General features: G+C 43.7%; 2 protein-coding genes across 2 annotated transcripts in view; one reads left to right on the forward strand and one right to left on the reverse strand.

The window, feature by feature from the left end:
- LOC120560073 (apoptosis-stimulating of p53 protein 2-like) overlaps nt 1-1,754 on the forward strand; it is a 24,184-nt gene extending 22,430 nt beyond the window's left edge. The window contains exon 7 of the mRNA XM_039802184.1: nt 1,497-1,754. Within this exon, the coding sequence (XP_039658118.1) occupies nt 1,497-1,538 (42 nt within the window). The 3' untranslated portion in view covers nt 1,539-1,754. The remainder of the gene's footprint in view (nt 1-1,496) is intronic.
- Nucleotides 1,755-10,201: 8,447 nt separating this feature from the next.
- The window catches only part of LOC120574930 (GTP-binding protein 2-like), a gene marked incomplete at its 5' end in the record, with an annotated part of 13,927 nt that continues 11,628 nt past the window's right edge, over nt 10,202-12,500 (reverse strand). The window contains 1 exon segment of the mRNA XM_039825843.1: nt 10,202-10,707. Coding sequence (XP_039681777.1) covers nt 10,444-10,707 — 264 coding nt within the window.

Below are 12,500 nucleotides of genomic sequence, written 5' to 3' on the forward strand. Positions count from 1 at the left end.
TCTGTATGTCTGTCTAACAGCTAGCTAGACTGTCTGTCTGTCTGTCTGTCTGTCTAACAACTAGCTAGACTATCTGTCTGTCTGTATGTCTGTCTAACAGCTAGCTAGACTATCTGTCTGTCTGTCTGTATGTCTGTCTAACAGCTAGCTAGACTGTCTGTCTGTCTGTCTAACAGCTAGCTAGACTATCTGTCTGTCTGTCTGTCTAACAGCTAGCTAGACTATCTGTCTGTCTGTCTGTCTCACAGCTAGCTAGACTGTCTGTCTGTATGTCTGTCTGTCTGTCTGTCTAACAGCTAGCTAGACTATCTGTCTGTCTGTCTGTCTAACAGCTAGCTAGACTGTCTGTCTGTATGTCTGTCTGTCTGTCTGTCTAACAGCTAGCTAGACTATCTGTCTGTCTGTCTGTCTAACAGCTAGCTAGACTATCTGTCTGTCTGTCTGTCTAACAGCTAGCTAGACTATCTGTCTGTCTGTCTGTCTGTCTAACAGCTAGCTAGACTATCTGTCTGTCTGTCTGTCTAACAGCTAGCTAGACTATCTGTCCAATCAGAGTTCTCTGTTCTGAGACTAAAACTACTTCTGAAGGTCCACATGTTCCACCAGAACCAGTTCCTTCCTGAGACTATTCACCGTGGCTCCGTCTGGAGCTTAGCCCCGCCCCCACGATGATTGTGATTGGTTTAAAGAAATACCAATAAACACAGAGCACGTTGTTCTCCCATCCAGTGTGGATTAGCCAGACCCTCCTCCGCAGCGCTGTGGAGGAGGGTCTGAAGAAATAACAGTTAACCAGTCCTTCCAGAAAAATGTAGAGTTTTTTTCTGATTGTTGTGGGCAAAAATCCTTGATGATGCGGCACGTTTTTCTTAAAAAACACGATGGAATGTGCGGGATATTTATGCAATTTTATGCGATGAAATTGCAAAAACTGATGAAAAAGAGAAAAAACAGTGATTTCCCCCCCCCCCCCAACACCCTGCTTTTCGATGACGTTCACGTCGCGTAATTACGTCACTTCGTAACATTTTTCACCTTTCTGCTGAGATATATTACGGGACTTTTTTGCAATGAAAATGCGGTGATTATAAAATCGTGCAAGCACCGCATATTTTGTGCAGAAATCAGCAATTTATGTGGCGAAAGTGCAGCGTATTTGAAAAAATACGGGACTTTGGCTGATTATGCGTTGAATTATGCGATCGCATATACTGTATATTGTATTATATATCCCTTCCTGTGTCGGAAATGAAATGGAAACTGTAAAACAGGCCGGTGACACAGTTAAAAACCCAAACGTCTCGCTGTCCAGCCTGTCTGAAAAGAAGAGTGTGATGCCCTGCTGGGTCCGTTGAGGGAATTGAACCGCTGACCCTGCCCTGTTTTAATCAGGGTCTTAAAGGCAGCTCTGAGAGCTTTACGTAACGAGGTCCAGTATTATAACGTTATCTCGACAGCGTTTCTAACGAAGACCTCTCCTCTCTTTGATTTCCCAGCTGTATCTGAGGATCAGGCCGCGGCAGAGGAGCCTGGCTTAGCCCGCAAATCCTTCAAAAGAAGACCAAAAACCTCGTGAGGGAAGGACTGCAATCATCCGGACGCAGGATGTCAGAGATGTTTTCCCCAAACTGCCGTTGGACCTTTATTTTGTTTTGTTTTTTTGGTTGTTTCAATCTCAGCACAAAGAATGTCCCAATGAACAGGAGTTAATCTGCATTCTGTGGTCAAATAAAAAGAATCAGTTTATTCAAATGTCTCAGCAGATATGTGTCCTTTTTGCTGATGAGTCATATCGGGGATCGTTTTCCTAGAAACTAAATGTGAAAAAAAAATTACTTTTTTTATTTCTTTTGGAAGATTTCATTTTATTGAATTGAACAGCGACAGCTGACATTGAGACATGCAGAGAGAAAGATACTGCAGCAACAGTCACACACTTGTTCCTTTAAGCCTCAGACTTGTTTCTTAAAGTGCCCATATTATGAAAAAGACAACTTTTTGCTAGGATTTGGGGTGTTATTTTGTGTCTCTGGTGCTTCCACACACATACAGACTTTGAAATAAATCCATCCCTGGTGTTCTGAGTGAGATACGGTTTCTGAATGTGTCCTGCCTTCAGTCTCCTGGTGAGCTGGTCAAAATCGGCTCGGATTGTGACGTCACCAGAGGTTAAATTGGGCCGGAGCGCACCGGAGCGCAGCTCCGCCTCCTCAGGTCCACTACACACCCTGCCGGAGCTCAGCTCCGTCTCCTTCAGCATCAAACATTTTGCCGGGGCTTCAGCCCCGAATGTATTTTGAAGTGTTGACTGACAAATATGAAACTGGACGTCGCTTTGTGCCCATTCTCGCTGTAAAAAGCTGGGCAGCTTCAGGTTTATGGATGCGCGCGTTGCACATGCTCGCGGCAATGTGTCGCTGTGCTCAATGCATTTCTGCCATAAGTTTCGGGTTTCCACCTCGATGTAGAGCAGCGTAGGCTACAGCCACTTCCCTAAACGTCTCAAACGGCGCTCTGTGTCTGTCAGACGGTCTGAGATCTACCGTATCAGCAGACCAATCACGCGCAGCGAAGACTACGGTGCAGGTACATTATTTTCTGGAAATATAGTGACTTTATTCTTGTAGGCTAATAGCCTATTATAACTTTATTTTTCACAAAATATCACGACTCCTCCAAATCTCAGAGAGCACAGGTGGGATGAGTTATATTTTGAATGTGCACAAGTCAACTCAAGTTTTGGACATGAGCAGAAATCTTGTTCAAACATCTGAAATATTACAGTCCAGGGATTTATTAAATGAATAATGTATCACTGAGGTGAAAAATTGTCATATGCACATTTACAGAGGTTACTTCCCCAACAAAAGATGCAAAAGAGGGAAGAATAAATTAGGCCTAAGCTACATGTGTGCTGACTCAGATATAATTAGAAAAGTCGATCTAAAGGAGAATAAATAGATGAATGCAATACAGAATGCCTGACAGCCTTACTGCAATATTTTCCATTATGTTTTTATTTTTGGATTGTAATGTTTCCCTTTACATAAAGATATTTCAGGCATATTTATTCAGAAAAAGGTAGAAGTAGATGCATACAAATTCACCAAAAATGCAGGAAATATAGTGTTTAATGCTAAAAAAAAATCTGGGGGAGGACCCCCAGACCCCCACGTCATAAGTCAGCACACAAATCTGTAAGCCAAACCTTGGCATTTGGGTTGCCAGACCAGTTATGATTAGACCAAATGTTGGTGCCATCTAACAAACTGGAAGCTAAAATGAACATACACTGGCTATTAACAAGCTGGGCAAGACAGTCACTGTTAAAAAGGCTATAATAGTGGTTTCTGATTCTCTTAAATCAACATAATTTTCTTGTTTAAAAAGATGTTTACATATTTGCCAACCAATATTTTCAAACATGTTCAATTTCATACATTTTCCAAGGGTGAAATCCATTGCCTGCCTGTTAACATTAGCCTCTAAAAGGTAAGAAATAATAATAAAGTAAGTGAATTGTAAAGTATTTCTCTTTGTTTGAACTAATCAACCCTACCTTACACATTAATACTGGAAAAAGAGCCCCTTTGGTGTAAAAACACATTAAGTCATTTTACGGCGCGATTTTGAATGACGACCATTCCCCGTAAATAAGGGCTCCCCCTCCCTACAAAAGCCAATTTAACCACTGGACGTCACAGTCCGAAACGAGCTGGCTAACCGCAACCGTTAGCTTGTAGCGTTAGCATGCTAACGCTAATGCTAGCATGCTACCTCGTTCTCAACGGCAAAGCACTGCTACAACACACACAAGTTCACCATAATCTACCAAAAGAACTACTACATGTGCTCCCTGGTTTAGAAGAAGTCTCCCAGCTGATCCTGCCTTGGAACTGACTGAAGTTGGAGAAACAGCCTTTCTTTTACTGTCTATGGAGCTAGCTGACATGATCTACGATCTGAGCTACTGAGCATGTGCGAGTGCAATCAAAGATAGTACAGAAGAAGAAAAGAGGTCTCACTCTGTAGCTAAAACAGAGACCTGAACACAGGGTGAAAAGAGGAGCTGCAGCAACGTGCAGTACAACAAAAGTATGGTGTTTTTTGAAAATTAAACCATGTAAACCTATTCTGGTACAACCTCAAAATACAATTATGAACCTGAAAATGAGCAGAATATGGGAACTTTAAAGTGTTCATATTCTGCTTTTGGGCTTTTCCCCTTTCCTTTATTGTGTTATATATATTTTTTGTGCATTTTATAGGTTTACAAAGTGAAAAAGCCCAAAGTCCCCCCAAGGGACTTACCATCTCCAACAGAAAACACTGTTCACCAACGGCTCCAAACAGCTCTATTGTAGTCCAGCCTTTACTTCAGAGACAGACATGGTCACTTTGGAACACACGTTATAATGCTCGCCTAGCTGCTAGCATAGCACGCCCTCATACTCTGCTTCTGACTGGCTAGTAGTCCTTACCTAGGTACTGTCAGGGCACGCCCTCATACTCTGCTTCTGACTGGCTAGTAGTCCTTAGAACGTCTTCCTTTAAGTTTGTAACTTAAAGGACCAAAATTGACTTCCAGTATTTGTGCTAAGCTAAGTGTAGCCGTTCTGATCCATTCTTACCTAAAACATAAATAATTTAACAAATAACAGAAGGAATATTTGTTGTTCCAACAGTTTATTTATTAGCTAGAAGGACAGTCGGGAGAAACCAGCCGATGAAGCCGCTCTTTAATGTTTCTAAATGTCCGTCTCACACTCGGACCTCTCGGCTCCAGATCGGCCGGCTGGCATCGACGCGCGGCGCATGCACACTCACGATATACAAAGTGCAAAGTCAACGGCAACTTCTGTGTGAACAGTAAAGCAGTTTCAAATGCTACACGGGACCCGTGGAAGGTACATTCGATATTTAAAAAGGTTTACAATTGCACAGAACCTCAGAGAAATAAGATTAAAACAACAGCTTAAAACACTGGAAATATATCACTTCAGACTTTAAATGAGAAGATTCAGAGAGCATGCTGGTCATGTTCAGCTGCGATAAGCTACATCAAACCTACAGAACAGGAGCTCAGAGCTAACTGGGAGCCGAGACGCAAATACCTCAGAGTCCGTCATCAGGAAATAGAAATGTTCAGATACACGTTCATCCTTCCAGACACCGCTTTCTGACAGCCGAACTTACCGGTTACCTCCAGGATCTGTGCTAAGCTAGGCTAGATGGAGCCGGTTACCTCCAGGATCTGTGCTAAGCTAGGCTAGATGGAGCCGGTTACCTCCAGGATCTGTGCTAAGCTAGGCTAGATGTGCTAAGCTAGGCTAGATGGAGACGGTTACCTCCAGGATCTGTGCTAAGCTAGGCTAGATGGAGCCGGTTACCTCCAGGATCTGTGCTAAGCTAGGCTAGATGGAGCCGGTTACCTCCAGGATCTGTGCTAAGCTAGGCTAGGCTAGATGGAGCCGGTTACCTCCAGGATCTGTGCTAAGCTAGGCTAGCAGAGGGTGCGTCAGACGGAGAAGAGAAGGCTATGTATGGACTTATATAACTCTGGGGGATACGGGGAATAAGACAAAGTCCCGATAAGTCTGCCTGTTCCTTTAAGTCCCGATAAGTCTGCCTGTTCCTTTAAGTCCCGATAAGTCTGCCTGTTCCTTAAAGTCCCAATAAGTCTGCCTGTTCCTTTAAGTCCCAATAAGTCTGCCTGTTCCTTTAAGTCCCAATAAGTCTGCCTGTTCCTTTAAGGCCCATTAAGTCTGCCTGTTCCTTAAAGGCCCAATAAGTCTGCCTGTTCCTTTAAATGTCCTTAACTTAAATGTTCCTAAAAACTCGGGAACTGGGAGGTTTTTCGTCTTTTCTTCCAGCTGTTAGAGTCCCACTGAGAGTCTCCTTTGTGGCAGCGCGCCCCTCCTCCTTTACACTCGGTTTCCTCGTATATTTCATCCATACATCCGAACCTCCGAAGAATTATTCTTTTGTTATTATCGTTACTGATGGTGGACGGCTAACCGACATCAGCCTGAACTGGTTTTCAGGGCGAGACTGGAAGGGATTCAACATAGTGATTTAAAAGTGAATAAAGTGCAAAAAGAACAGACAGTAGAACGAGCTGCACGCTCGGAAACACAAGTACAGTCGTGTACCTTAAAAGGGTCGCAAGACAAGAACCCCTTTTTGAAAGACAATCGGGTCCCCTTCTCTTTTATTTAGTCCTCAAATCAGCCCAACAGGTCCACAGGCCCAGGTCTGGCCTCTTAGGAACCAGCACTGGACTCTGAAATGTCCTCGTCTCCTACCTCCGGTCTTGATTGAGTTTGTTTTTTCCCAGGTTGCAGTATTTAAACGACAGACTTCTTCCTCCTGAATCCTGTCATGGCGTCTGAAGTCTGGCGGCGCCGCGAGGGGTCAAAGGTCATCTAGTCTTAACCCTCGTGGCGTCCTCGGGGTCAAATATGACGCATTATCAAAAAGTTTCTTTATCAGAAATTTGGGTTTCTTTCAACTGTGTGTCTCTGTGTGTGTGTCTGTGTGTGTGTGTCTGTGTCCCTGTGTGTCCATGTGTGTGTGTGTGTCCCTGTGTGTGTGTGTGTGTCTGTGTGTGTCTGTGTCCCTGTGTGTGTGTGTGTGTGTCCCTGTGTGTGTGTGTGTGTGTCTGTGTGTCCATGTGTGTCCATGTGTGTGTCTGTGTCCCTGTGTGTGTGTGTGTGTGTCCATGTGTGTGTCTGTGTCCCTGTGTGTGTGTGTGTCTGTGTCCCTGTGTGTCTGTGTGCCCATGTGTGTGTCTGTGTCCCTGTGTGTGTGTGTGTGTGTGTGTGTCCATGTGTGTCCATGTGTGTGTCTGTCTCCCTGTGTGTGTGTGTCCATGTGTGTGTCTGTGTCCCTGTGTGTGTGTGTGTGTGTGTGTGTGTGTGTGTGTGTGTGTGTGTGTGCTGTGTCCATGTGTGTGTCAAAAAAAGCTCGGCTAAAACTGACCAAAACATCGTGGGGGAAAGCGACAAAAACTGTTGAAAAAGTTTTCCATTTCAAATTTCGACCCAGAAAACCAAAACGTTGCGCGGTGGACCGGAAGCCGAGCCGCTGTGTAGTCGTGACAGGAACAGGAGCCTCGTTAAATCAGCCTGCGTCATCGTTAGATTAAAGGTCCGGGCTCAAGTCAGCTTTAGACTCAAACACACGAACGTCTGCAGGGAGGAAGGAGATGATGGGGTGTGTGTGTGTGTGTGTGTGTGTGTGTGTGTGTGTGTGTGTGTGTGTGTGTGTGTGTGTGTGTGTGTGTGTGTGTGTGTGTGTGTGTGTGTGTGTGTCGTACGAGGACAGGAGTATAGATCTGGGGCGGGAGGATTAACCCTCCGACATGTGGCCGATCAGATTGATGTCCGGTCAAAGTTCTCACGGAGCTCAACATCTGTCGTAGGGCTGGGCAACACATCTGCATTATATAGCCTTTAAAGCCAAGAAAAGACAGCCCCCAGTGTGTGTGTGTGTGTGTGTTTGTGGGCTTGTTTTACTATATTCGTGGGGTCCAAAAAAGGGTTAAGGTTAGGGTAAGGGTTAAGGTTAGGCATTTAGTTGTGATGGTTAAGGTGAGGGTAAGGGTTAAGGTTAGGCATTTAGTTGTGATGGTTAAGGTTAGGGTAAGGGTTAAGGTTAGGCATTTAGTTGTGATGGTTAAGGTTAGGGTAAGGGGCTAGGGAATGCATTATGTCAATGACTGGTCCCCACAAAGATAGTGAAACAGACATGTGTGTGTATGCGTCCATGTGTGTCCGTGTGTGTGTGTTGTCATACTAGATCTGAAACTCGTTTTCTGTATTTTTTAACTAGAAACTGAAACTTTTGAGTGTGTCTGTGTGTCTGTCTGTGTGTGTTTGTGTGTGTGTCCATGTGTAGTCCGTGTGTGTGTGTGTAGTCCGTGTGTGTGTGTGTGTCTGTGTGTGTGTGTGTGTCTGTGTGTGTCTGTGTGTGTGTCTGTGTGTGTCTGTGTGTGTCTGTGTGTGTCTGTGTGTGTCTGTGTGTGTTTGTGTGTGTGTCCATGTGTAGTCCGTGTGTGTGTGTGTCTGTGTGTGTCTGTGTGTGTGTCTTTTCTTGGCTTTAAAGGCTAAGCTACGCTAGAGTGACGGACCTTTCTGAGTACACCACATAGGCATCAGCTGGTTACAGGCTTCAAGGTAAACCGCGGCTTCAAAAACTCACGTTTTAAAAAACACTTAAAAGGAGAAATCCGGCGCAAAGTGACCCTTTAGGGGTTAATAACACACGTGTACCGAGTCGACCGTTCTCGGGGACATGTTTTCATGCTAATCCAGAGTGACCACATACGAATAAAGCATATTCCTACACCACTAAATTGGCTCAAAATAGCACCACGCCTCCCCGGTAGCATAGTGAGGGACCCCTACGCGTAAACCGAAAGCAATGAGCCGTGCAACGCGCGTTCAGTTCAGCTCACGTTGCGCGGCGTTCGCGGTTCGACTGGTCGTGACCGTTTTCCCAAGATGCCTGTATACGTCGACGACACTGTCTTTATAATCTATCTTTGTAATAAACTGTCTGACAAAGTTCTCAGTGCTTTCGGTTTACATGTAGCGACCCTCATTATGCTACCGTGGAAGTGTGGTGCTAATTTTGAGCCTTGTTAGCGGTGTAGAAATAGCGATTTATTTTTACGTTAGCCTCTGCCCCGACGACTAGCGTTACAAGCTAACTAGCGGTTTGCGCTAAAACCGGTGACATTGGATTAGCACGAAAACAGATCCCAGAGAAGCCCTCTGTGTCTCCCTGCCAGGCTGCAGTGTGTTTAAACATCTAAATACATCGTGTTCAATGGAGAGAAGCCAGACAGGCATTTTAAAGCTGTAATTGCAATACCGCAATTCCAGCCGGGATATATTTTTTGCCGAAGGTAATCGTAATACCGTCAGAATCTCATACCGGCCTACGCCTAACGTATACACCAGAGTGTTCTACCACTGACCCCTAATCACCGTTGTCATTATATCCACATTAATGAGGCAAATATTTAGGGAAAGCACCGATTGGTCAACCCCATAGAATGGCCGGATGTATCTGGTGTTGGGGTCTTCATGCATGCATGGCCCAGCCCCACCTGTGCTGGGGTCCAGTGTCCCGGCTGGTTCCATTCGTGGTCCTTGGTTCTGGTCGTGGTCCTGGGATCTACAGCAGGCCGGCGATCGGCCTTCGTCACCCGGAACCTACCCCACCAGATCCAGGCACCGGGGTGCCTGGATTTAGCCAAGAAACCAACCACCCACCCCACCCGGCACGCCACACCCTAGCGGTGAGGAGGATGAGAGGAGATGAGTGATGAGGAGGGGAGAGAGAGGCATACACACAAGATATACATATATATATATACACTTGACACACATATTTTACATGACATATATACATTTTACATACACTTTACACACACATATATTTTACACATGCATACATATTACATGCCTTACATATTTTACATACATGCATACACATATACACATACATATTAACCCATTTTACACATTTACATACGCTCCACACACACACCTATTTTAATACATACATATTTTTACATCATTTACACATATTTACTATTCACATATTTTTACACACCGCCATATTAATATTTACACACATAACACATTCTTAATACACCTTATTTTACACACATATTTACACATACATTATTTTACACACATATTTACACACTCACATATTATTTTTATTTTACTAATATTTACATCATACACCTTTATTTATATACATACATATTAACATATTTACACACACACATAATATTATTTTTACATATTACATACACATATAACTTTATTTTACATACATACATACATATTTTATGCATATATATATATGCATATATATGCATACACATATATATATATATATATATATTATAATCCTATGTATTAGCATATAATCCGGATGATATGCATATAATGTTTATATATATGATGCATATATATATATTAGCATATATCTGATGAGTGTATATATTTTGATGATATATATAGGGATGATGTATATATATATATATATATATATATATATATATATATATATATATATATATATATATATATAGCTGATTGCCACCCGTTAATTTTCCTTTTATTTATATATGTTATCTGCTTTGGCAATATAAAGCTCTTTAAGGTGGAAAAATTGAGACAGAGACACACACACAATACAACACACACACACACACACACACACACACACACACACACACACACAGTCACGTGGAGTTACACGAAGCAGCCACAAGATGGCGATCACATATTTTAAATCATCTATAAACTAGAGCTGTTAGTAGTCTTCTGATAACTGATTAATCCGTAATAATAAAAGTAAGTTTTGATGATAAAACAGGTGAACTTGTGTGATGTCAGCGTGTTAAATGTGAATATGTTTCTAGATCCACAGTTTAGAGACCAGACAAGTCGTCCATTGATCCAGGACGTTAACCAGTGATGTCAGTGACGGCGAGCTGCGTCCGTGCTGTGAACCGACCTTCCCGTGGAGGCACTCGGCCGTGGCCGTCTGCCGGACGTTGCCCACGTGCACGGTGACCTGCGACCCGCGGCGGAAGGTCTTGGCGTGGAAGAGCAGCACGATGGCGGCTTCAAACTGACAGCAGATGGTCGGGTTCATCTTGGGGCTGACCATCACCATGCCCTGCAACGGCCAATCACACGTCAGAGTCATCACACGCTGACATCACACGCTGACATCACACGCTGACACCTTCACTCGGCCTTTAAAAGCCTGCCGTGGTGTGTGTTTGGGTCGGAAGAAGATGCACCAGGACGCTGAAGGTTAATGTGGTGAAAAAGGCGCCATGAACGTTGGGGGGGAAAAATACAAATGTGGAAAAACAGCAAAACATCACGCTCTGCAACAGCCAATCACATATCAGAGTTATCCCACACTGACATCAGGCTGACATCACGCTGACATCAGGCTGACATCAGGCTGACATCAGGCTGACATCACGCTGACATCAGGCTGACATCAGGCTGACATCAAGCTGACATCACGCTGTCATCAGGCTGACATCAGGCTGACATCAGGCTGACATCAGGCTGACATCAGGCTGACATCACGCTGTCATCAGGCTGACATCAGGCTGACATCAGGCTGACATCACGCTGTCATCAGGCTGACATCAGGCTGACATCACGCTGACATCACGCTGACATCAGGCTGACATCAGGCTGACATCACGCTGACATCACGCTGACATCACGCTGACATCAGGCTGACATCACGCTGACATCACGCTGACATCGGGCTGACATCATGCTGACATCACGCTGACATCACGCTGACATCACGCTGACATCAGGCTGACATCAGGCTGACATCACGCTGACATCACGCTGACATCACGCTGACATCAGGCTGACATCAGGCTGACATCACGCTGACATCACGCTGACATCACGCTGACATCAGGCTGACATCAGACTGACATCAGGCTGACATTGGTGGGTTAGAAAAATGTATGTGTAGTGTGGGCAAAAAAGCATCAAAAGCCTAAAAAAAATCAACAAAAACGCAAAAATGTCACAGAAAAAAGCACCGTAAACGGCAGTTAATTAACCCGACAAAAATGTGTCAAAGGAAACGGCAGCTTCGGAAAAAAACGACAAAAAAATTAGATCAATATGTTGAAGAAAACATCATAGACGGCAATAAAAAAAAATTTACTTCAAAACAGAGATGCAAAGATGAATCAATTAGTTGTCAACTATTAAATTAATCGGCAGTCATTTATTATGAAAAAATAAGTCAAGCTCCTCTGATCGCAGCGTGTTAAATGTGAATATTTTCTAGTAAGGTGATTCTGGATCAGAAGAGAGACTTTCTGGATATCCCAAATGTTCTTTCTGACCGGGACAGCCGTGCTCTCCATTCCATAACGTAAAGTCATACGTTTTATATATATATATATACAGTGCCTTGCGAAAGTATTCGGCCCCCTTGAACGTTTCGACCTTTTGCCACATTTCAGGCCTCAAACATAAAGATATAAAACTGTAATTTTTTGTGAAGAATCAACAACAAGTGGGTCCCAATTATGAAGTGGAACGAAATTCATTGGCTATTTCAAACTTTTTTAACAAATAAAAAACTGAAAAAGTGGGCGTGCAAAATTATTCAGCCCCTTTACTTTCAGTGCAGCAAACTCTCTCCAGAAGTTCAGTGACGATCTCTGAATGATCCAATGTTGACCTAAATGACTAATGATGATAAATAGAATCCAGCTGTGTGTAATCAAGTCTCCGTATAAATGCACCTGCTCTGTGATAGTCTCAGAGGTCAGTGTAAAGCGCAGAGAGCATCATGAAGAACAAGGAACACACCAGGCAGGTCCGAGATACTGTGGTGGAGAAGTTTAAAGCCGGATTTGGATACAAAAGATTTCCCAAGCTTTAAACATCCCAAGGAGCACTGTGCAAGCGATA

Source organism: Perca fluviatilis, chromosome 1, assembly GCF_010015445.1.
Source record: "Perca fluviatilis chromosome 1, GENO_Pfluv_1.0, whole genome shotgun sequence".
NCBI classification, from domain to species: Eukaryota; Metazoa; Chordata; class Actinopteri; order Perciformes; family Percidae; genus Perca; species Perca fluviatilis.